Raw genomic sequence first — 26,809 nt, 5'->3', positions numbered from 1 at the left:
ATCTTTTAACTATTTTGAAAGGTTTATTGATAGATAAGGAGGATATTGGCATTTTTGAATCTCTTGGGACAAGTCTACCAACTAATAGTTTGCAACCAACCCAAGATGATGGTTGTCATTCTCTTTTTAATAATATTTTCAAAAATATGAAGGCCCTTAGATCCAGTGTTTGGCATGCTAGGCTATTTAAAGCGTACATCCAGAAGGGAATCACCCCAAGGAGTTTAAGAATTCGGTTGAAGCCTTTAGTGGGGCAGCCGGATGAGGTATTACTCTCAAATTGGTCCAGCATCCAACAAAATTCCTCCATGGAATTTGTTAAGGCTTTACATGCCTTTCATGAACGTAGGATTGAAATTCTTAATATAGATGTTTCTATGTGTCATGAGCAATTTGAACATAAACCTCAATATAAGGAATGTTTCAAAAAATTTAGTGGCAATTTGCTACATTTTGAAAATGAGTTGAAAGCTAGGAAGGTCCGTAAATTTAACAGAGATCAGCATGACTATAATCAGGGTCATCCTTTTGAACAAACAAAAAATGTTAAGTTTTCTAGAACTAAGGACCAGACTCCCAGACAAAAAAGAAAAAGAAAATCTATTCTGAAAAAGACCATCAGTGATGGTTCGGGAGATGATTTATCTTCCAGTACTGACACTGAAAATGAGGTTTTTCAGACATCACCAGCGCACAAGCGCTGTCTGTCTCAGGATGGTCTTTTCGTTAATGACAAAATCCCCTTAGGAGGCATACGAAATGGGGGGGGGGTAGAAAACATAAATGTAGAGCTCAATCCCAGCTGAACAATAGAGACTATGTTGCAACATTTAGAGCCGAAACAATGACCAACAATGTCATAAATATTTCCTCTGTTTTATCAGCCAGTGACTATGATTTATTAAATAAAGGATTGAACTTCATACCCAGTGTTTTTGTCTCAGAAAGTGATTTTGTACAGGATTTGCTGTCTTTTTCTAGGTTTCTGAGTTTAAAAGATTTTTTCAGAGGTTCAGAAAACCACACTGAACCCAAAGAGGTGGGCTTTAAATTCCATGCTTCCAGCTTTATGCCACCCATGAACAAACATGTCGAGATATTCCAGAAGTATAATTACATTTTGGTGGACATACTAGTGAGGGTTTGCTTTCTAACAACTTAAACCAATTAGAAAGGGAGGCACTATGGAAGCTTAAGAGTAGGAAAGATCTGGTTATAGTACAAGCAGACAAAGGGGGCTCTAAAGTGGTTATGATTTGGTCTGATTATGAAACTGAGGCCAACAGACAGCTCATTGATGCCAGATTTTATACCAATATGCCTATTGATCCAACCTCACATTTTAAAATTGAAATTGATAATTTTCTTGACATGGCTATGAGTGAGGGCATCATTGATAAACAAACCCATTATCATCTTAAGGTTAGTGAACCCTCTTCCCAGTTTCTTTATTTGCTTCCTAAGGTACACAAAAACCTTCATAACCCTCCAAGGCGACAAATTGTGTCAGGTAGGTGGTTCCTTAACGTAACCCATCTCTGTCTACCTAACTCAACATTTGAAACCTTTATTGAAGGGCATTAGGGCTAGGACTAAAGATACGACAGAGTTTCTTACTATCATTGCTGACTCTCAAGTGGAAAATGAATGGTTATTGTGTATCTTGGATGTAACATCATTCTATACTAGCATCCCCCATTGGGCAGGTCTAATTGCATTGGAATTTTGGCTCACTGAACTTGATTTATACAATCCTGGGTTCAACACCTTTCTTCTCTGCCTGGTAGAGCATGTATTAACCAAGAATGTTTTTTTGTTCAATGGAAAATGTTATTTACATTTGCAAGGTACTGCTATGGGGGACGGCTTTCGCTTCCATTTATGGCTATCTGGAACATCATATGATTTATGACAGGAGCCATTACATCTTTATTGATGAAATGGATATCTGGCATAGGTACCTGGATGACTTGAAAATCTGATGCAGTTTATTTACAAGAGTTTGTTTGCTATCTTAACGATAATAAATGGGGTATCCAATTTACTGTTAACTCCAATAATAGGTCGATTCCATTTTTGGATGTTCTGGTCAATAAACAACATGATGGTACTTTAACCAGTACAGTTTATAGGAAGCCCTTTCATTCCAACTCACTACTACATGCATCCAGTTGTCATCCAAGTCACATTACGAGGAATATTCCAAAATCCCAATATATGAGGATAAAACGGATATGCTCAGGAGAGACAGATCTTGCATACTTCAATAATGATTTAACCCATAGGTTTGTGGAATGGGGCTATTCTGTTAAACACTCGATACACACAAGTTCGACTGTTGGCAAGATGCCTAGGGAGGAATTACTCACTTACCAAGGTTCCAAATTACATCAAGGATCTAAAATCAGATTTACTACCACTTTTGGCAGGAATACCAAGCATCTTACTCAGTTAATACAAAAACATTGGGATATTTTACTCTCTGATGAATATCTAGCTAAAATATTGGACAACAGATGTGCTTTTTCCTATCGAAGAGGGGTAACCCTAGGGAGACATTTAAGTTTTACAAAAGACATTCATCCTCTCGAGCTAAAATTCACCGTACCTTAGATGGTATCAAAGTGCCTGGTTGTTTTCCTTGTGAACATTGTGCCTTTTGTAGATATGTACTTAAAACCAAAGAGTTTTCTACCAAAAATACGTGTTTTTGAAATCCGGAACCTTATGAATTGCAGTAGCAGTTGGGTGATTTATTTGGCTGAGTGCCACTGCTCTGCATTTTATATAGGCCAAACATCTAAGTCCTTTAAATTACTTATTTCAGAACATTTGAGCAATATTAGAAACAAGGTTATTACCAACGACCTATACAAACATACCCTTGTTCACAAAATGGCAAATTTTCATTTTACCATCATTGATAAGGTTGTGGGTTCTAAGTTCTCTAAAATAAATGGCATGAACTCTTAAATAAAAAGGAAAGGTCATGGATTATTCGTTTAGGGGGTTTGTCCCCTCCAGGATTGAATTAACATCTTTTGTGGTATATACCATAAATAACATCAATAATCCACTTACTATGTTTGATTATAGGTCTTTGTAAGGTATATTTTTAGTTTATAGGGCTTGATTTTTTCAATAATGTTTGTCTCCTTTTTTCACAAATTTTTCAGGTTAACATTCCATATTATATTAAACATGTTTATGTATTTTGGTTTTGCGCTTCACTTTGATGCAGTTTTGTTGAGTTTATATTTTGTTGCAGGTGTGTTCTTGGCATTGGAACTACTAATTGTCTCTTTGTTCTCATTGGGGGAACAATTGAGGATTTTATGGATTTATTTTCCGCATTGATTAAGGTCTTTTGGGCCGAAACCGGTCTGCCTTGTGTTCCAATAAAGGTTGGATTCCTCATTTTGTGCTGGCCATTTTGTATTTTTACTATGGATTATCTTGGCCTTTGCACTTGCCGTCCATGAGTGGCTTTCCTTGGACTGTATTTGACACAATTCCCTAATCAGGCATTGTTGACAAACTCAAGAGGTTAGGTACAAACCCATATGTCACCCAATGTGTAGCCAACTGGCTCACAGTCAGGACCCAAGAAGTTAGAATTGGGGAGACCACCTCTGCAGTCACAAGTGGAGTCCCTCAGGGATCAGTCCTTGGACCACTCCTTTTTGGCATTTATTTCTCAGAAGTTAAAGCCAATGTCAGTGGTCTCTGGTTGACTAAATTTGCAGATGATTTCAAATTAGGAGCTGTCATTGAATCTCACACTGACACAAATGTTCTCCAGGGTGGGCTGACACAGACAAACAACTGGTGTCAGAGCCATGGACTAAAACTAAATGCCAAGAAAAGCATAATAGTATCATTTGTGAAGTCATCCATCCCTGGTAACTATTATATTGACAACACACCCCTTAGAGCTAACCCAGTAGTCAGGGACTTAGGGACAAACATAGACAGTAATCTAGCCTTTGACCATCACTTGTCTACAGTGGTGAGGAAATCATTCTATGTTGTGCAACTTATAAACAAAGGTATGGCATCTAAGTCCAAATAAGTCATTGTTCCACTGTATTGGGCATTCATCAGACCAATCATTGAGTACAATGCCCACTTTGGTATGCACCTAACCAGCATACACTGGAACATCCACAGAGGATCCTCACTAAAAGAATACAGGGTGTAAGCAATATTTCCTATGCAGACTGTCTCAAGGCCCTATCCTTGTATTCTGTCTCCTACAGAATTTTGAGAGGAGATCTATGCCTGGCATATAGGGCATTGTCAGACCCCACTCTAATGGACCTCCTGCATATCCACAGAACAAAACACCACCAGAATTACCCATTCTAAAGAATTACACCTTGCCTGTCATATAAATAGGACCTGCTGGAGAAATAGGTATATATCCCAGAGAATACCCAGTCTGTGGAACAGGCTCCCCATTCATGTGAAGCAGAGTTCCTCCCTAACCTAATTCAAGTTTCCAATTGGATGGAAACTGGAAAGTCATCCTTGGTTTGGCACCTATGTTTCTAATGGACACAGGTAACCTGCACATGGTTCTTCTCCCAGATCCATGTTTACACATCAAGTGTATCAGAACTTGTCAAAAATTTTGGATGCATAGCTAGGCTTAGCCTAGTAAACACCTATGAACCTATTGGCAGTGGCAAAGGTGAACAGGCTATGTATGCCTTGTAAGATTGCTCTAGCAAAGATAATGTCACCCTGGAGTGAATATCCAGCCTGTAATATTTGCAAAAGGTATGAACCAATGTCCATCTGGCAACCTCCAAAATAGCTTAAGTATCTCTTCCTTTTAAGAATGCCAACTGTAGTTGCAGTGTACTTGGTACTATGAGGTCTGACTTAGCATACCGGGGATTTCCTTTGGTATGAGCAGCAATACTAGATGCACTGCGAAAGCCATTTAGAAATTATTTGGGCACTGGTTCCCTCTTTTGTCCTCATATGTGGAGAGGGCCTACATGTCTTCATAGTCAGATTCACTGGATTCATCTGACACTTGTTCAGATAAAAACTACTGTTGACAGATCTCTTTTCCTTTTTGAGGGAATGGCTTGGCTTCCCATAATCAGCATGATAAGGTCTTCTGCCATTTTAAGCATTTGAGACTGAGGCAAGTGAGCAGGCACCTGAGAATGGGTAGTTGGTTTCTTGGGTGTGGTTGAACCCCTGGGCCTAAGGAACTTGGTTGTTTTTGAAAGAATGATAGCTGTGAAAGAAGGCATCAGTTTATGTCGGCATTCGGTGTTGCGAAGGATTTCCTCAGAAGCCCTTGCCTCCACAGCAGCTCCGGACCCATCCAAGGTAGAAACGACCGCAGGATCCTTAGACGAAGAAGAGTTCTGTGGCATACCAGACTCCAAAGGGTCTTGGTAGCAGCCTGCGAATTAACTGAAGTGGGCATCAGGGGCTGCGAAAGCATCTCACTGAGTTCCAGAGGACTGACTACCAACTTAATGGAAGCGTTGTCGGAAAGTTTGGTCCTGTACGGTCTGTCTCTGTCTTTATTTTTATGTTTTTTCTGAAGATCTGCTGTCGGATGACTTACTGAAGCCATATCAGAATTTGAGGACTGTAAACGGAAATATCTGGCTACAATAAGGGCCTGACAACAAATAGTTCTGGCGTTAAACAAAGCATAGACGTGACAATGAGGGACGGGGTGGTCTGGGCCTAGACAAGAGACTCCATAAGAGTGAAAGTCCCAGTGTGGTATTTGCTTTCCACAGCTGAGACAATTATTAACTTTTTCTGACATTGGTTAGTGCAAGAAAAAAGGATCCCCAATGGGGTACTTAGCTTTCAAAGACTTCAATTTGAAAATGAAACTCAGGTAGCTGCCGACCGGCACTCATGCAAACTGCTTCTGCTTCGGGCTCCACAGCAAGAAAGACTGATGTAATGGCGTCAGATGCCTGCCTTTATACCACTGATGACCTGACATCAGTCCTCAAGCAACAGCAACTGACGCAGAAATACTAAGTCTCTGGTATTTAGCCCAGCCGAGGGCTACCCTGGCAGGGATAACCCAAATGTGATGACTGCAACACTGAAGCAAGAAGAACATCCTAGTGTTTCTAGTGCTGTTTGTTTTGCGGATGTGCAAAAGATTCTTCTGAGGTTGCCTTATAAGTCAGGCATAGAGTGCCTCTCAGTAGCCTATAGAAGACTGAGTGCAGAGATAGGGCCTCTAGGTGATCTGTGTATGACAGGGTATTCATGCCCTAAATTCTCCAAGTGAGAAACCTTTGTGGGTGTTCCAACTGTTGCAAATGTCTGATTAGGTACATGCCTAAGATGGGTGTATTCAATGATGGGTCTGGTAAGGCTGAGTAGAGTGATAATTTCCTTGGACCTGGATGCCATACCCTTACCTATAAGTTGGTCAACAAAGAAATATTTTCTTACTCTCTTGGTCAAAGGTCAGATTACTGTCTATGTATGTTAGTAAAAAACACCAACTACTAAAAACTAGCAAAACAAAACAGAATAAAAACAAAGAAGCCTCCTTGAGTTTCATAAAATCTTTACTGGTGTCTCCTGGTACCTCAGCTCATGCCTTCATGGGATGAATTACAGACCAGAAAAAAACATTCCTCGTATAGTGCATCAATTAACACCACATTTTAAACACATTCATATTAAAGTGAAAACATCCCTTTAACCAAAGGACATGAAATGAGTTCAAGACAAACTACTGTTCCCATTATTTTCCATGTAAAATTAAACATTGGAATTTACTTCTAGGTTTAAACCTATTGGATGCAAAGTGTTAACATTAACAATGAATTTGGTTTCCAAAGCTAATAATTTATTCGTGAACATTTCACCATGTTGACATAAAGGTTTTCCCAATACACTAAAAAATGAAGTGTAATCTGATCCCCTATGACAAGTACAGAAATGGTTGGCAACTGGGCTATCCAATCTACTATGTCTGATATCCCCCAAATGTTCACGATGCGCGTCTTAACCTGTCTCTTTGTTTGTCCTATATACCATACCATTTTACAATGGGATACCCGTAGCCAATAACAGACACTACCCCACTAGAACTGCAGGTGAACCTAAGTAGGGCTCTATACACCCTATTATTAATATTGGTACCATTTAGATTCCTAACCTTGGAACAAACTTTACAACCTGAACAGGGAAAACACCCCACTTGAACATCTGTGTTTATACTTGGATTTCTGTTGTTAAGCAATTCCTTAAGATTCGAAAATCTACCATATGAGAAGGTGACCTTCTCAGGGAACAAACCTCTGGTAGTATCACCGTGTGACAATTGGCCAAATTTTTTTTACCAGACTACTTAACATTTCCGAAAAGGGCTTAAATCTACTAACAAAAAAACTTTTCTTCTTCATGATTGACTTGTACCTGATGATCACTCCTCCTTATAGACTTTCCTTTCTCATGGATGCCCAAAACTATTTGTTCTGTCCTATCCAATAAATCCACCCAATACCCCCTGGCTACTAACCTCTCCCTGACTTTCAAGAATTCTTCTGAAATCAAACTCTTATCATACGTATTATTGAAAATACGTCTGTACTCCCCTTATGGGAATGAATCCAATAAATGGGGGGGGTGCATGCTTGACGCATACAGAAAATTATTGGCAACCATTTACTTTGTATAAGGTCTAAACTGCACTTTCCCATCCTTACCAACATACAATTTTCAATCCAAAAATTGTATGAACTCTCTGTGACAGCTGAACATGAATGACAATCCAAAATTATTTTCTTCCAAATCAATCATGAATTTTTTGATGCATTCTATCTATTTATTGCCCTGTAGGATATATTAGAATGCTATTAGGTATTGGGTAGATGTAATTCTGCTTGTACTAGTTTAATGTTATTTAATTAAGTTTATAGAGCCAGTAGGACTGTGTCTTTAAAATGTAGCAGATGGTACTGCTGACGTCACTTTTGAATGTGTACACATGATCAGTGAATGCTTGGATGAATGAAAGTTTTGAAAATGGAATATTATTAGTAAGTATATAAACTTTGTGTTTTATAATTAATTATGTAAATGGTCTGAAGAAGCCACAGTTTGTGGTGAAAGCACTAACCTATTAATAAACGTTTTACTATAGTTTATGCTGTCTGGAGCCGTGCTTTATTTTACCATTATTTTTATCTTTGCTGCTGTTTGCTGGTTGCAATCGTGCTCATTTGCCAACTGGTTATTTCTTTATTTCTTGTTGTTTATTTTTTTGTTAGTTTAGTTAGTCAGGGACAGCAGGCAAGCTTGTCAGCAGAGTAGTATGGCAAGCTGACAAGGAGCCAGTTGGCTGAAATGTGCCAAGCTAAAGGACTGGTGCATTCCAACCTGACTAAAGCAGACATGACTGCCGCTTTAGTCACAGCTTCATCAAAGAACAGCAACCAGGAGAACAATCAGATTGGCTGTGGAGATGCACAACTCTCAGAAAATGGACAGCTCAAATGTCACAGAGGATTTAAAAATTTGTCTGGAGTTAAAGAAATTTGTGCTGAAGGCCAAGCATTTGGAAATAGAAGCAGTAGAAAAATGGAGACATCATGAGGCTGAGGAAAATGAGAAACTGCAACGTCTGCAGACTGAGGAGAAGAAGAGGCAGATGCAACATGACAAGGAGATCATGATTCTTCGCCAGAGTCATGGAGGTAATGCGAAAGGGAGTAACTGAACCCCAGAAGCAACAAAGGTCAGTAAATTTCTTCCAAAATTTACAGAGGGGGATAATTTTGATAGTTTCATTCATATGTCTGAAAGGGTATGTAAACAGCATAATGTTGACCAAGGGCTTTGGATATGGTTCCTGACCCCCTTACTCCATGATAAAGCTGTAACTCTTATATCTAACCTGTCTGATACTGATTGTTTAAATTATAATATTGTAAAAATCTGTTTGCTAGAATGTTTTAAGTTAACATCTGAAGCTTATAGGAAAAAGTTTTTGAGCAAAGATGCAAGGAAGATGAAAGTGTGTGTGAATATATTGCTGAACTAAGCACCTATTTTCATAGTTGGTTGAGTGATGTCAGGTCACCACTTCTGAAGGTCTGGCAGACCTTTTGGTGAGGGAACAAGCCCTTAGCTCTTTGTCTGAGGACATGAGAATCTGGTTAGCTGATAGACAATGCAATACTGCAGATGAATTGGGGAAGAAGGGAGACCTATACTTAGCAAGCAGGGCATCACTGCACAGGAAAGGGACACCCAGTGCTGCTCATGGGTCTAAGGGAACCCATGGTGGGCAGCCCAGACTGCCCCTACAGAGTCTGCCAGTACCAGGGGAAGCCACTAGTCCAGGTACACATCCAGGACCAAGAGTAAAATGTTTTAAATGCAACCAGTGGGGCCATGTAGCATATAAATGTCCAAGGAGGCAAGATGGGGAACAAAAGGTGGGAGAGCCAGTAAGTGGGAATGACAAAATGTCAGCAGTACATTGTCTTGAGAAAACAACAGGTCATATCCTATCTTAGTGAATGGGAACGAGGCCATTGCTAAGAGATACACAGCTACTGACCTAACCATTGACAAGCCTGCAATGGTTACAGAGGAGTAAACTGTAAAAATTACGCCTCGTAACTCCACCAAACAATGCAAAAGTACGAAAGCAAGGACCAGTGCAGGCTGAGATATATTCCACTTTATTGAACCACAAAACAAGAAAAACACGAACTGGTACACAAGAATGAACGCATTCACAATAACAGCGTTTTCGTCCAAATGGACTTCATCAGATAAAGTGCCTTGCTATTTTAAGATGTTCATTTTATATAACGCCAGTTTCCCCAAACACCAATCATTAATTCTTCCCAATATGAACCTACAAATCAACCTACAAGCTACTAAATAATTTAGTATTTCATCACTTCCTTTTTACAACTATATTTAATTCTTTGGTATATTTAAATAAATAAATAATAAATAAACTTTATCAAATTTATTTAAAATTCCCTATATAAGTTATTGACATGTTGTTAAAATTGTTTAAAAATTGTTTCTAAAAACTGTCCATTAAAACATTTGTTAAAAAATATATAGTTAGTCAGAGAACTACATGGATAGACATATGTTGTCTGAAATAGAGTAAAGGTGACACCTACTGTCAAAATCTAGTAATGCATACTAAGTCACCTTTTAGCTGATCTAATTTTCAGAAGTGGTAAAATAGAAATATATTCATTTAGCCCAGGCTTTTTGTTTGCCTCCAGGGCCACTTGCCACCATAATTCTTTATAGGCAATGTTTTCTTCCCAAGGGCCACCTCTTACATTCCTTTTTATTTGGTCTAGAACAAAGAAATGAAATTTGGCTCCCACACATGTTCTTGTGTGCCTATATAGTGCATTTGTTTATTTTCCTTTTTGGACGTCGTACATGTGTTCATAAATACGTCTCTTTAATGTCCTTTCTGTCTTTCCTATATAGAATGACGGACATTCCACACAAATAGCCAAATACACAAGTCCTATAGATTCACAGTTGTAGTACCCCTTACTTTTTATACACCTTCTCCTACTTGTCAAAAAAACATTGTCTCTATTAATAATGTGCTCACATTGTTTACATTTACCACATTTGAAAGTTCCTATCCTACCCCTAGTTCCTATTTGAGTTCCCTTATTATCATAATTATTATTTTCCATAATTCCTTTTATACTTGTTGTATTTTTAAATACCACTCTAGGTGTCTCCTGTGGTAATCCATCCAAATCCGTGAGGGCCCTAAATCTTTCCCATTCTCTTTGGAATACAAGTTTAATATTTTTGTTCAATAAATTGTATTCCAAGATCAAGGATTTTTGAAAATTTCCTACTTTGTTCTCCTCTGTTTTATCATGTTCACTATTTTTACTAAATATTGGTTGAAACCTTCCCTTTCTTCCCTCTTCAACTTCAGTTCTAATATTTTTGATGAATTCTAAAGGATATTCTCTTTCGAGAAACATTCGTTCCAACAAATCACATTCTACTTTAAATTTTCCTTCATTATTTGTCATTCTTGACCCCCTCACGAATTGCCCCTTCACTATGTTCTTTTTGCAATATATTGGATGGGCACTTTTGTAATGCAAAAAGGAATTCACATATGTTGGTTTTCTATATACACAAGTTTCAAAACTTTTATCTCTTTTTGTAATTTCTACATCCAAGTATTGAATATTAATTTCAGAAAAATTATAGGTGAATTTTAAAAATTCTGTAGTCTTTCCTATATATTCAATAAATTCATCCAATACTTTCTTACCCCCTTTCCAAAAAATTATAATATCGTCAAGAAATCTCTTGTATAAGGTCCAGCATTTAGCATAGGGGGACTTCAAAATATACTGTTCCTCCCAATTTGCAAGTACTAGATTAGCAAAGGTAGGTGCACAGGCTGCCCCCATTGCTACTCCTTGTAGCTGTTGAAAAAATTCACCATTAAAGGTTAAATAGTTATTTTTCAACACTATATCCATTAAACCTGTGCACACTACCTTTTCTTCAAGGGTCAATTTACTGTCCCCATAAACCTCTTCTTCAAACATTCTTATACCAGCCTCATAAGGTATAGACCCAAATAGGTCAACAATGTCAATGGTAACAAAAATCAGTTCTTCATCAAAAAGACTACTATTCAACCCTCTCAATAGGTCCCAAGAGTCCTTTAAAATGGCTCCTTTTTGTAACCATATATGCTTAACCTTTTGATCCACATATTTGGCTAGTGAATTAGTTTTGGACCCACCCGCTGAGACAATGGGTCTCAGGGGGGGGTCCAAACTGTTTTTGTGAATCTTTGGTATACCAAAGATGGCTGGTATTATGGGTTTTTCAATTTTCAGGAAGGCAAAGGTTTTCATAGTAAAAAGGTTTTCATTAAACATATCTTCTAAGGTATTATCAATACGTTGGTATGCTGTGTTAATTTCGGTAATTGAAACTTCACTATATTTAATTTCATTTCTTAGTATGTCATTCATCTTTCCTTCATATAAAATTACATCCATCACAACGATACCCCCGCCCTTATCGGGTTTCATTACCCTTACATTTTTATTAATTTTTAACTCCTCTAATATCTTATATTCATGTGGGTTAAGGTTGTAATGAACCCTATTATGTTTAACTCTTTTTTCAACCTTCCTAATTTCATTCTCCATTATGACTTCAAAATTCTTCAGCTGATTATGAATCGGGGGATTGAAAGTAGATTTCTTAACTATTTGATTTTTATTATTAGTAGTATTCCCTATTCCCCAGGTATTGGTAACACCTATCCCTTCTTTATGGAATAACAGTTCCAGGTTCATTTTCCTTAAAAAAGTTTCATATCTATTAAAGTCTGGGTAGAATTGCCTTGGGTAAGTGGTATGAATTTAAAACCCTTCTCTAATAGTTTGAAGTGCTGTACTTCTAACACAAGATTACTAAAATTGCAAATGGTAAACCCTTCAAGGGTATTTTTGTTGTCTTTCACTTCTATTTCAGGTAAATTCTCATTTGGGTGGGGGTTCTCTAATAGAATGGTCTCCCCCTCCACCTTCTCCCCCCTCATTTCTGAAAATTTCCATAACCCCTATTATTTTCCCATCTCTCTCCATTATACCTTTCAAGGGGTGGAAATTCTACATCATATTCGTTTCCAACTCTCTCATTACTTTCCACATTTTCAAAATAATTTTCTACCACCTTTTTGTTTTTGTTATAATAATTATTATTATTATTGTTATAATACTGATTCCTATAAAGTGGGGGTTTTGGGTAACAAACCTGATTTTCATATTCATAAATATCCCTTCTTAGTTTATCCATTTTCCTATCCACCAAAACTTTACATTTATTGTCAACATCATCTTTTAATTTAAAATATTTCTGTCTTTCCATTTCTATTTCAAACATTAAATCATCCTTGATAGCACCATCAAGAGAATCTATTTGTGCTTGTAGGTTGTCTAAATTCCTATTGTTCTCATCCCTAATCAATTTAACAATGTCCAGGCCACATCTATTGAAAACAACTAACAATTCTTTATGAAAAGTGGATCCTACTTGTACATTATTAGGATATTTCCAGGTCCTAAGACCTTTAGGAACAATATCCCGTTTTAAGCATTTATCCAAATATGCATTTTCAACAACAATACTTTTGTATTTATGCATTAACTTGTATAAATTGTCCACCTTTTTATTATAAGGGTCCATATTATTTCCAGTTGGTAATCTAACACCAGTAAGGTGAAAGCTGTATTGCGCTTGCAACCAGTCTTTCATTTCAATAGCGTTTTTATCACTAAAAGTACCTTTTGAAAAATTTCTTATGTCCTTTTGGTTCGTTTATTTCGACACACCGCCTTTCTGTGTATCACCACAAAGAATCCCCGGAGTAGCTGCGGGATTGAAGCCACTGCCATTTATATCCTCCATTTCTCGGGTGTTTCTTCCACCACTATACAGTTCTCTTTTTCGTTTGCTTCTCTGTCCGTTAGCCATTAGGTCTCCGTTTCCGGGTTCCTTGCCGCACGCTCCTCTCTCCTCCTGGTTCAGCATAGATTTACAAAGGGGCGTTAACAAGTCTATAAGCTCACTAAGCTGGCCAATGAGCTTCCTAGACTGCCCCGAGTCCATTGCCTCGTTAGTTCTCCCCTGCGTCTCCGCTTCCATATCACCACCACAAACCTAGTAAACTGTAAAAATTACGCCTCGTAACTCCACCAAACACGTGTTTTTCGTGTTTTGTGGTTCAATAAAGTGGAATATATCTCAGCCTGCACTGGTCCTCGCTTTCGTACTTTTGCATTGTTTGGTGGAGTTACGAGGCGTAATTTTTACAGTTTACTTGGTTTGTGGTGGTGATATGGAAGCGGAGACGCAGGGGAGAACTAACGAGGCAATGGACTCGGGGCAGTCTAGGAAGCTCATTGGCCAGCTTAGTGAGCTTATAGACTTGTTAACGCCCCTTTGTAAATCTATGCTGAACCAGGAGGAGAGAGGAGCGTGCGGCAAGGAACCCGGAAACGGAGACCTAATGGCTAACGGACAGAGAAGCAAACGAAAAAGAGAACTGTATAGTGGTGGAAGAAACACCCGAGAAACGGAGGATATAAATGGCAGTGGCTTCAATCCCGCAGCTACTCCGGGGATTCTTTGTGGTGATACACAGAAAGGCGGTGTGTCGAGCGCCGAAACGAACCAAAAGGACATAAGAAATTTTTCAAAAGGTACTTTTAGTGATAAAAACGCTATTGAAATGAAAGACTGGTTGCAAGCGCAATACAGCTTTCACCTTACTGGTGTTAGATTACCAACTGGAAATAATATGGACCCTTATAATAAAAAGGTGGACAATTTATACAAGTTAATGCATAAATACAAAAGTATTGTTGTTGAAAATGCATATTTGGATAAATGCTTAAAACGGGATATTGTTCCTAAAGGTCTTAGGACCTGGAAATATCCTAATAATGTACAAGTAGGATCCACTTTTCATAAAGAATTGTTAGTTGTTTTCAATAGATGTGGCCTGGACATTGTTAAATTGATTAGGGATGAGAACAATAGGAATTTAGACAACCTACAAGCACAAATAGATTCTCTTGATGGTGCTATCAAGGATGATTTAATGTTTGAAATAGAAATGGAAAGACAGAAATATTTTAAATTAAAAGATGATGTTGACAATAAATGTAAAGTTTTGGTGGATAGGAAAATGGATAAACTAAGAAGGGATATTTATGAATATGAAAATCATGTTTGTTACCCAAAACCCCCACTTTATAGAAATCAGTATTATAACAATAATAATAATAATTATTATAACAAAAACAAAAAGGTGGTAGAAAATTATTTTGAAAATGTGGAAAGTAATGAGAGAGTTGGAAACGAATATGATGTAGAATTTCCACCCCTTGAAAGGTATAATGGAGAGAGATGGGAAAATAATAGGGGTTATGGAAATTTTCAGAAACGAGGGGGGAGAAGGGGGAGGGGGAGATCATTCTATTAGAGAACCCCCACCCCAATGAGAATTTACCTGAAATAGAAGTGAAAGACAACAAAAATACCCTTGAAGGGTTTACCATTTGCAATTTTAGTAATCTTGTGTTAGAAGTACAGCACTTCAAACTATTAGAGAAGGGTTTTAAATTCATACCACTTATCCAAGGCAATTCTACCCAGACTTTAATAGATATGAAACTTTTTTTAAGGAAAATGAACCTGGAACTGTTATTCCATAAAGAAGGGATAGGTGTTACCAATACCTGGGGAATAGGGAATACTACTAATAATAAAAATCAAATAGTTAAGAAATCTACTTTCAATCCCCCGATTCATAATCAGCTGAAGAATTTTGAAGTCATAATGGAGAATGAAATTAGGAAGGTTGAAAAAAGAGTTAAACATAATAGGGTTCATTACAACCTTAACCCACATGAATATAAGATATTAGAGGAGTTAAAAATTAATAAAAATGTAAGGGTAATGAAACCCGATAAGGGCGGGGGTATCGTTGTGATGGATGTAATTTTATATGAAGGAAAGATGAATGACATACTAAGAAATGAAATTAAATATAGTGAAGTTTCAATTACCGAAATTAACACAGCATACCAACGTATTGATAATACCTTAGAAGATATGTTTAATGAAAACCTTTTTACTATGAAAACCTTTGCCTTCCTGAAAATTGAAAAACCCATAATACCAGCCATCTTTGGTATACCAAAGATTCACAAAAACAGTTTGGACCCCCCCCTGAGACCCATTGTCTCAGCGGGTGGGTCCAAAACTAATTCACTAGCCAAATATGTGGATCAAAAGGTTAAGCATATATGGTTACAAAAAGGAGCCATTTAAAGGACTCTTGGGACCTATTGAGAGGGTTGAATAGTAGTCTTTTTGATGAAGAACTGATTTTTGTTACCATTGACATTGTTGACCTATTTGGGTCTATACCTTATGAGGCTGGTATAAGAATGTTTGAAGAAGAGGTTTATGGGGACAGTAAATTGACCCTTGAAGAAAAGGTAGTGTGCGCAGGTTTAATGGATATAGTGTTGAAAAATAACTATTTAACCTTTAATGGTGAATTTTTTCAACAGCTACAAGGAGTAGCAATGGGGGCAGCCTGTGCACCTACCTTTGCTAATCTAGTACTTGCAAATTGGGAGGAACAGTATATTTTGAAGTCCCCCTATGCTAAATGCTGGACCTTATACAAGAGATTTCTTGACGATATTATAATTTTTTGGAAAGGGGGTAAGAAAGTATTGGATGAATTTATTGAATATATAGGAAAGACTACAGAATTTTTAAAATTCACCTATAATTTTTCTGAAATTAATATTCAATACTTGGATGTAGAAATTACAAAAAGAGATAAAAGTTTTGAAACTTGTGTATATAGAAAACCAACATATGTGAATTCCTTTTTGCATTACAAAAGTGCCCATCCAATATATTGCAAAAAGAACATAGTGAAGGGGCAATTCGTGAGGGGGTCAAGAATGACAAATAATGAAGGAAAATTTAAAGTAGAATGTGATTTGTTGGAACGAATGTTTCTCGAAAGAGAATATCCTTTAGAATTCATCAAAAATATTAGAACTGAAGTTGAAGAGGGAAGAAAGGGAAGGTTTCAACCAATATTTAGTAAAAATAGTGAACATGATAAGACAGAGGAGAACAAAGTAGGAAATTTTCAAAAATCCTTGATCTTGGAATACAATTTATTGAACAAAAATATTAAACTTGTATTCCAAAGAGAATGGGAAAGATTTAGGGCCCTCACGGATTTGGATGGATTACCACAGGAGACACCTAGAGTGGTATTTAAAAATACAACAAGTATAAAAGGAATTTTGGAAAATAATAATTATGATAATAAGGGAACTCAAATAGGAACTAGGGGTAGGATAGGAACTTTCAAATGTGGTAAATGTAAACAATGTGAGCACATTATTAATAGAGACAATGTTTTTTTGACAAGTAGGAGAAGGTGTATAAAAAGTAAGGGGTACTATAATTGAGAATCTATAGGACTTGTGTATTTGGCTATTTGTGTGGAATGTCCGTCATTCTATATAGGAAAGACAGAAAGGACATTAAAGAGACGTATTTATGAACACATGTACGACGTCCAAAAAGGAAAAGAAACAAATGCACTATATAGGCACACAAGAACATGTGTGGGAGCCAAATTTCATTTCTTTGTTCTAGACCAAATAAAAAGGAATGTAAGAGGTGGCCTTTGGGAAGAAAACATTGCCTATAAAGAACTGTGGTGGCAAGTGGCCCTGGAGGCAAATAAAAAGCCTGGGCTTAATGAATATATTTCTATTTTACCACTTCTGAAAATTAGATCAGCTAAAAGGTGACTTAGTATGCATTACCAGATTTTGACAGTAGGTGTCACCTTTACTCTATTTTAGACAATATATGTTTATCTATGTAGTTCTCTGACCAACTATATATTTTTTAACAAATGTTTTAATGGACAGTTTTTAGAAACAATTTTTAAATAATTTTAACAATATGTCAATATCTTATATAGGGAGTTTTAACTAAATTTGATAAAGTTTATTTATTGATTTATTTATTTAAATATACCAAAGAACTAAATATGGTTGTAAAAAGGAAGTGATGAAATACTAAATTATTTAGTAGCTTGTAGGTTGATTTGTAGGTTCATATTGGGAAGAATTAATGATTGGTGTTTGGGGAAACTGGCGTTATATAAAATGAACATCTTAAAATAGCAAGGCACTTTATCTGATGAAGTCCATTTGGACGAAAACGCTGTTATTGTGAATGCGTTCATTCTTGTGTACCAGTTCGTGTTTTTCGTGTTTTGTGGTTCAATAAAGTGGAATATATCTCAGCCTGCACTGGTCCTCGCTTTCGTACTTTTGCATTGGTTACAGAGGAGTACTACTTGCATGGGCAGTCTACTCCAGTCAGAGCTTTTAGGCGGACCCCATTCCAAATACCTTTGGCTAGGGTTCACCTTGACTGGGAGGGTAGAAAAAGAAGCCAGCAAGTAGATGTGTTTGAGGATATCCTTGCAGGTGTGCATGCGGTCACACACAGTCAGGCTTGGAGACAAGCATGTGGGTCTGGTAGCCTGGGGGAGACCCAGACAGACAGCACACTTGCAGCCAGGACTGGTCAGGTGATTACTTCAGAGAGGAAGCTACCCTGTAGCAATGACGCTGAAGGTGAGCCACAGCTGCTTGTGGGTACTGATGTTCCCTTGGATAGAGTGACTGCAAGGGCAGAGGTGAGTAATAGTAGTACCCAGGCTGACAGTGAGGCACTGCTGTCAGAGGATGCCAGACTTGTTGTGGAAGGGGAGCTGGGAAGGGTTACAAAGAGAGAGATGAGACAGGCTCAGCTCTCAGACCCTACATTACAAGGCCTGAGGGAGGTAGTTAGTGAGGCACCTAATTCTCAAGGGAAGGGAGAATCTGTATACTGGGACAAAGGGTTACCGTATAGAGAGGGGACCTCTGAAGCAGGGCTAGAGGGTGAGAGAATACAGCAGTTGGTAGTGCCCAGAGCCTACTATCTGGCACTTCAAGCCATAGCCCATGATATTCCCTTTGCAGGTCATATGGGCATAAAACGTACAAAGAGACACATTATGTAGAACTTCTATTGGCCTGGGGTTTCCAGAGCTGTAACAGGGTACTGCAGCACCTGAGAGCAGTCCAAAAGGTAGGCAAGGCAGGAGACATGGTGAAAGCTCCTTTGACGCCTTTGCCTGTGATTGAGGAGCCATTTCAGTGGGTAGCTATGGAATTTGTGGGGCGTCTGCATACCCCAAGTTCCCCAGGGAAAAAGTATATTCTAGTGGTAGTAGATTGTGCTACCAGATACCGTGAGGCAGTGGCTCTGTCCTCCACTGAGGCAGAACAGGTGGCAAATGATTTTTAGAGATTTTCAGCAGGGTCGGTTTCCCAAAAGAAATACTGACAGAGGAGCCAATTTCATGTCAGACATGCTGGCCTGTCTGTGGAAGTACTGTGGGTGAAGCACCTAAAGACCACCCACTACCATCCCCAGACTAATGGTCTTGTTGAGAGGTTAAAATCTACACTCAAGATGATGCTATGGGCATTTGCAGACCAGTTTAAGAGGAAGTGAGACAAATATTTGCCCCATCAGTTGTTTGCTTAGAGAGCAGTGCCCAAGGAATCCACAGGTTTTTCACCCTTTGAGTTGCTGTATGGGCATAGGGTGAGGAGACCTCTAGATTTGATTTGAGATGAGAGGGAGGTTGAGTGTGAATCCCACAGGGTGTCTGTTGTGGCATATGTCCTAAACCTCAGGAAAAGGTTCAGGGAATGCTCAGGCTTGGCCCAGGAGAACCGGGCAGAAATCCAACAGCGGAAAAAGGTCTGGTATGATAGGAATGCTCGAGCTAGACAGCATGCTGTAGCGCAGCAGGTAATGGTTCTCATTCCTGTCTGACACAACAAGCTGCAGGCAGCCTGGGAGGGACCCTACAAGGTGGTAAGAAAGGTATGTGATGTTAACTACATGGTAGAACTGCTAGGCGGGAGGCAGGGGTACAAATTGTATTATGTTAACATGATGAAACCTTGCCATGGTAGGGAGGCCCTTGTGCTGAGTATTTGCAGTGGATGGCAGGATGAGTCTGTGGGGGATCTGGTGACTGATGTCCTCAGTGAGACTCGAACTGACACCTCAGTGGAAGGGGTAGCAATGCCCCAGCAGTTATCCCCTACCCAGGTTTGAGAAATCTGAGCAGTCTTACAGAAGTTTGGGGACATGTTCACTGGGAAACCAGGGTGCACCCACCTGGTGCAGCAGCATGTGGATACAGGACCCCAAAGGCCTATTATGCAGGCCCCTGAGAAAGTCAAACAGACTCTGAGGGAGGAGATACAGGAAATGTTGGAACTATGGGTAATTCAGAAGTCCATCACTTCCTGGGCCTCCCAGTAGTACTGGTCCCAAACAAGGCTGGCAGCACCAGGTTCTGAGTGGACTACAGGAAGTCACACAGAGTCAGATGCTTACCCCATACCTAAGACAGATGAAGCCCTAGAGCAGCTGGATGGGGCTAAGTATCTTACCACCATTGAGTTTACTAAGGGTCACTGGCAGGTACCCTTGACTCCCAGAGCTAGATAGAGGTCAGCCTTTGTGATTCTTTTTGGCTTGTATGAGTTCACTAAGATGCTCTTTGAGATGAAAAATGCCCCAGTGACTTTCCAGAGGCTGGTAGATCATATCCTAGCAGAAGCAGGAGATTTTGCCCTTGCTTACGTAGAAGATATCGCCATCTGTGGCTATTCCTAGCAAGAGCACCTTCAGCATGTCAAGGAGGTGCTGGGCAGACTACAGAGGGCAGGGTTGACCATTAAGCCCAGCTAATTTCAGGTGGGTATGGCAGAGGTCTCCTACCTGGGACATAAAGTAGGGAGTGGTAAAATTAGGCCAGAACCTGCCAAGGTGGAAGCCATTCAGGCATAGCCTACCCCTGTTACCAAAAAGCAGCTGAGGGCATTCTTAGGAACAGCGGGGTATTACAGAATGTTTGTCCTCAATTATAGTGCCATAGCTGCTCACCTCATAGACCTGACAAGGAAAAACAAGCCACATAAGGCAGTGTGGACCTCAGCATGTGAGCAGGCATTCCAGAAGCTTAAAGGAGCTTTGGGAGGAACCCTTGTGTTAGCCAGTCCAGATTATAGCAAAGTATTTGTTGTGCAGGTGGGGGTTGTACTTAGCCAGGTTTCCTCAGAGGGAGAAGAGCACCCAGTGGTATATCTCAGTTGTAGGCTCCAACCCAGGGAAAAATGCTATGCAGCTGTAGAAAAGTAATGTTGAGCAATAGTGTGGGCACTGCAGAAACTTCAGCCTTGTCTGTATGGAAGGAAATTCACTGAAGTTACAGACCACAATCCCTTAACATGGCTACAATGAGCCAGCCAGCAAAATGCCAAGTTACTAAGGTGGAGCCTAGGGTTGCAAGCATATGATATGACAGTGCGGCATCACACTGGGGTTAGCAATGCCAATGCAGATGGAGTCTCAAGACAGGGAATGGCATAGCGCATTTCCAGATAGGTTCACCCTCTCAAACAATGTTTCTCAAAGGTCACTTGAAAAACTAGCTTGAGTTTTTGGGGACGGGTGAAATGTGACACTGACGGCCCAGCTATCTGGAATTTTGTAAATAATTCTATGTCATTTGTGAATATTGATATGATTTATACAGAACTGTATGTTATGTACTGAGCTTCAAGAATGTAACCACAGCATACCCTGCTGGAACATAGATTAACTTACAACACTTCAAGAAAATAAGCTGAAATTGTTTTACGATTGTGTTATCTCTCAGTTTCAGTGAAGCAGACACAATGTCTAAAGCTAGAGGTTTTTCTAGTGTCTTGGAGAGAAATAATTACTAGGTCTAAACTGTAAAAGTGTTTAACTGTTTTACAACTTCCAGTTCTGAGCAAATGGCTGAGAGATATGTATTTTTTAACACAGAGATGTTAATTTCTGTTAGCCTGGGAAATAAAGTCAGGTAACAAAGAATGATGTCATCCAGGCTCTCCCAGCGGTAATGTTTGAAATTAATTTAAGAACTCTCTCAGAGAGAGACTTTGAATTTTGTATCTTGTCTTGGACCTGGAAACATCCACTCAGTACTTCTGCCTGCGTGTTGGTTGTAAGTAAGACTTAGGGCATAATATCTCTCTTAGATCTAAATAGGAATATATAGTAAAGATTAGTTTAGATGTTTTCTGTATTTATTTGAGACTGCCCTAAAATATTCTTTAAAAATATTTCCTGTGATTTTGAACTCTGAAGTAACTGTGTTTGTTTATGAGTATTGTTTTCTTCTTTTATTATTTATTATTAAATATATTTAAACCTGTGTGGCTGATATTTGTAAGACCTATTTAAGCTCTTAAAGTACTTGCATATGTATTTTATTTATTATTTATTTATTTTACATTTGTTTACTGGGATATTCTGACTGGATACATGTCTTTTTCAGCAAAGGCCCGGGGAGAAAAGCTCCACATTGAAAAAATACAATAATTACATAAAAAAATAACAGTAGTACAATACTCACGTAACAATAAAAATAAAGATTTAGTGATATTGTACAGGCCACTCCTAAATAACCTTGCAAGTCATGGTCAAAACTATCATTTAGATAATAGTAACATTACACAGTAGGATTGGACACCCTTTGTAAGAGCCTTATAGTAGCTGATAAATAAGGGTAGCTGGTGGCAGCTTGTACTACCTAATAGTCTGGGCAGAAGTGGCATAGCTACTAAACCTGTGCCAGCCTTTTCCAGATGTGTGTGTGTGTGTGTGTGTGTGTGTGTGTGTGTGTGTGTGTGTGTGTGTGTGTGTGTGTGTGTGTGTTTGTATATCAATCAAAATTTCAGTGTGTGTGTGTCAGCTACTTGGGCAGGAGCACAAAGCACTGGTTGGACAGAGGGGGTGCTGGAGGTCTTAGCTTGGCCACTGCAATGTGATCTTAACCCTATAGTTGTGCCAGTGGGGAGTCTTATTGGGGATCTGGAGAAGGAGGGAGAAACCAACCCCAGACTGACTGTGATCTCTGTGTGCTCCTAAGGGAAATTGCACTTTATTGTGCGTGTACTTGTCATCTTCCCAGTGTGTACATCCCTCATTGTTGCCCTCATTGTTGCCAGTGGTGAGGATTGAGGCTCCTTGATTACTGGGCCAGTGCAGGGGCATCACAGGAACCACCAGGATTTGTGAACGGCAGCAAGAAAGTTCTAAAAAAGCATAGATAAGCAGCATTCTTATACTGGCTTGCTGAGATGCATTAGTGATTAGACGTATGCCACAGCAAGAAGGAAGGATCCTGGTCCTGAAAATTGTGCTAGATGTATGGATGAGATCCAGCATCTAAGTCCAAGTAATAAGGACTATTGCAACAATGATCTAAATTAATTCCTTATGAATGCATGTCTGAAGCAGGTATGAACCCTCATCAAAAATGATGCCACAATACAAACAAAAGATTAGAGACTTCAATAATTGGCTTAATTTCTTGTGACATTCAAAGGAGGTCCAATATATATCAGCCTGATAGGAAATGGCAGTCACTCCTAACTGCTTTGCCAGAGATGGCCTGCATCTATCCTGTGGCAAAAACCTTTTCTACCACCTAAGTGTCTTTTTCAGGCAATGTCAGCCTTCAAGTGCATCTCAACATAAAAAAAAAAAAAAAAAATCAAACTTTAGATAATATGAAGGCACCACTGCTCAATGCTAGGAGCCTTAAAAAAACTCCACTCTCTACAGGCACTCCATACCCTAGAATGCATCAATTGGACTCTCTGGCCCAGATAATTTGCACCCAGCTATGGCACCAAAATCCTGGACTTAGTTTTCACCAGTATGGGACAGCCCTGTTCCTTAACATTTGTGACTTCCTAACTAGTCAAACTGGACCATAAATCAATCACATTCTCCATAAGATGGAAGCTAGAAGCATCCTCCAATACTCTATATTCAGAGATTATACTAAAGATAATCTGCTCAAAATGAGTGAAGACCTGGTCAGATTCAATACCCCCTTCCTACCCAATCACTCTGCATATACAGAATGTCTTATCACCAAATTCTATGCACACATAAAAAGGTGCATTACTGCATCTGCTGCCATATGAAGTAAATACAATGCCAAATTTAAAAAATAAACCCCTATATTTTACCTTCCATCCTTCATAGATTCAAATTAAAATAGCTAACTCTGTGACTATAGTTATATTAATTGTAATGTAAGGTTTCAGTCTCTCAAATAACTACTTCCTTGCTGTTGGAATCATTTGGGTATACTTAAAAAATAAATAAAACTCATTTTTTTTTGACTAACAACAACCACAAGATATCTATCATTATGTATAAAGTATCACATCCATAGTTCTGTAGTTACTCTTGTGTAGTAACATCATCACTGCAGAACCCCCTCTTCTAAAGACCATACCACTTTTGCACAACACATCTCCATCTTCTTCCTTTGTGCTTCATCCACTATCTTTACATCTGTTAAATATATAACATCACTCAACAGAGTCTTGAATCACTGTAATACCATTAACCAGCACAACTGAAATCTTACGCTGCTAAAATTTAAAGAAATAATCTTTAAGGTATCCAACGTCTTCTTTTCTATCCTTCTTCAATATTTGCATTGTTTCTTTCCTTTGAGTACTCATCCTCTTACCAAAAGGTGTCTTTAGTTCTTCTAATCTCTCCAAATTATCTTCATTGCTTTCCAGTTGTTTTGTACAGTAAAAACACATTCTACAACATCATGTTCATGCTTATCTACTTCATCTTATGGATGTGTAGGCATAAATAACAATGTCTTATCACTCCCCAACTTCTGTCTCATTTTCTTTTAGATATTCTAGTGTATCTTCGCTTGATTTGATTCAACCTAAAGCCCGATTGCAAGAAAATAAATGACAATACTTAAAGAATCCATTTCATATAACCACTCTCCCCACATTGTTCACATCTGCTTTTTGAACAACCCTTTATTAAACAGCCCAAGTCTCCTCAAAAATAAGTTTTGGTTGCAAAGCATACTGTAATGTACCTCTGCAACTACATACATTTATTACATTATTAAAATTAGTTTGATTGCCTTTTAAAAACAAATCAACACTTCTTCCAGGCAGTTTGCAAAGGAAAAGTTAAGGAAGTATTCTACAGGTCAGGAAACATGAAAGTTAGCCTTTCTCAAGAAATGAAATCCCATCTTTTGTACATGAAAGTATTCTACCAGCAATTACAAGGTAAAACCTGATGTCTGTAGGACACATTTCTTCCTGAATTCTGATGGTTCGTACTGTAAGATTGCACAATTGTCTGCTTACAGAATATGCCCATAAATTTTGTTCAATATCTTTTTAGTCAAAAACCACTGAAATGAATGTTACTTTCTACAAAGAGAACATATTTGATTTCTTGTTACTTCCAAAGAGGAAGAAAATTCCTTTGATGGCACAACCTTCAAAACCTTTCACTGAGAGTGACAGTTTCCTCAAAATTCTTAACCATTTTCTTATAAACTTGTTGTTGTGTCTTTCGGCTTTTCCCGGTTAGGGGTCGCCACAGTGGAACTCCGGTCCGCTAATGATTGGCAGTAGATTTTTACGTGCCGAGTTGCCGGCCCTGACGCACAACCTTCAACGAAGGTACGCCCATTCACACATGTCTCCACACAGAAGACGCTTTAGCTGAGAATCGAACAGAACAACGTCTTACTGTGAGGCGACAACGTTACCGCAGCACCGCCACAGTTCAACCATTTTCTTATAAACTAATTCACTGAATTATGTATGTGACCCACTTCAAAAATAATTTATCAGTAGAGGAGTATTATCACATCAGCACAAAAAAAATGCAGAATTTACAAGACAACTGCATGCAGGACACACTACAGCAATGATGTCTAAGATAAGAAGGTTGATTTTTTAATCATGAGGGGGAATTGTTACAGTATACTAAATATGCAATTACAAGTGCTGCCGTAAAGAAACCAGGATTCAATTTCTTTTAGGAATTCTTGCTTATCCTTTACATTATTCAATATGTTCCCAAAGGTAGGGTAGCAGTGCTGAATGCAACATTTCTTAATGGACACAGTAGTAGACTTAATTTGTTCCTGCATTCTGAAAATATAGCTAAAGATCCTTGATTTCTACTATTGTATTTCATTTATTTTCACTGTTGTGATTTTCAGATCTGTTTTCTTCTCATTAACACCTTTAGTTTCTACAATATGATTCCCTTACTTAACAACTTATGTTTCTGAAGTGCATTTATTTCTGACCAGATACAGCCAAAGACACTTAAAATAAATTTCAGATAAAAGAGACTGTTACAGGCTAGACAACTTTTTGCCACACAGAGTCAGACTGATCCAGCAATTAGTGTTACTGATTCACAGTGATTGGTTCTCTGTTGTGTTTCCAAATTGGGGTGCCTTCTGTATGCAGCCTACATGCCCTCTTTGTCTGTGTGGGGTTTTCATACAGTATTCAGCTTCTTTTCATGTCTGAAAGACATGTTTGGATGTAAGTCATCAGTTTTCCAAAACGGCTTTAGGTGACCACATGCGCATGTGTGTGTTTGTGTGTGTGTGTGTGTGTGTGTGTGTGTGTGTGTGTGTGTGTGTGTGTGTGTGTGTGTGTGTGTGTATGTTTGTGTGTGTGTGTTTGTGTGTGTGTATGCATACAAATATATATTTATATATTATCTTACAATACACCAGCATTCCATCCAGGAATTATGTTTTGCCTTATGCCCACTTAGTTCTGGGATAGGTTCTAACTTTCCACCACCCTGATTCCATCAATTGGGTATGAGAAAATCAGTTAATAAACTTATTGCCACAGTCCTGAGAAAATGAATTTGAAACTGTCCAGGCATTTGCTTTGCTTTGTTAGAAACAAAAGATGTCTACTTCAGTAGCAAATATGACAAGAGAATGAAGTACTTTCAGAATGCATACCCTTCACTATTTGCTGGCTGTGTGCAGTTAAGCTTAACTTTATTCAAACAAATATATCAAATGAAAAGACAGCTGAATGCAGCTACCAAAAAGTTATATGCTTTCTTACCTGAACAGGACAGAAGATGGCTTGAAGCATTGGTAGAACATCAGTAAAGAAGAAATCCCATGTTTCAGCTAATGTATCAAGTAATTTCTGCCCTGTAAAACAGAAGC

At 38.5% G+C, this 26,809-nt stretch overlaps 1 protein-coding gene across 2 annotated transcripts in view; it reads right to left on the bottom strand.

The window, feature by feature from the left end:
• The window catches only part of PRR5 (proline rich 5), a 1,930,091-nt gene that overhangs the window by 715,397 nt on the left and 1,187,885 nt on the right, over positions 1-26,809 (bottom strand). For both annotated transcript variants that reach the window (XM_044088087.1, XM_044088086.1), the window contains one exon: positions 26,703-26,794. In XM_044088087.1, coding sequence (XP_043944022.1) covers positions 26,703-26,794 — 92 coding nt within the window. The remainder of the gene's footprint in view (positions 1-26,702; positions 26,795-26,809) is intronic.

This window comes from Protopterus annectens, chromosome 11.part0, assembly GCF_019279795.1.
Source record: "Protopterus annectens isolate FY-2018-M chromosome 11.part0, PAN1.0, whole genome shotgun sequence".
Taxonomy (NCBI): domain Eukaryota; kingdom Metazoa; phylum Chordata; order Ceratodontiformes; family Protopteridae; genus Protopterus; species Protopterus annectens.
The sequence above is the reverse complement of the archived record's forward strand: the minus strand, read 5'-3'. Positions and strand labels throughout refer to the sequence as shown.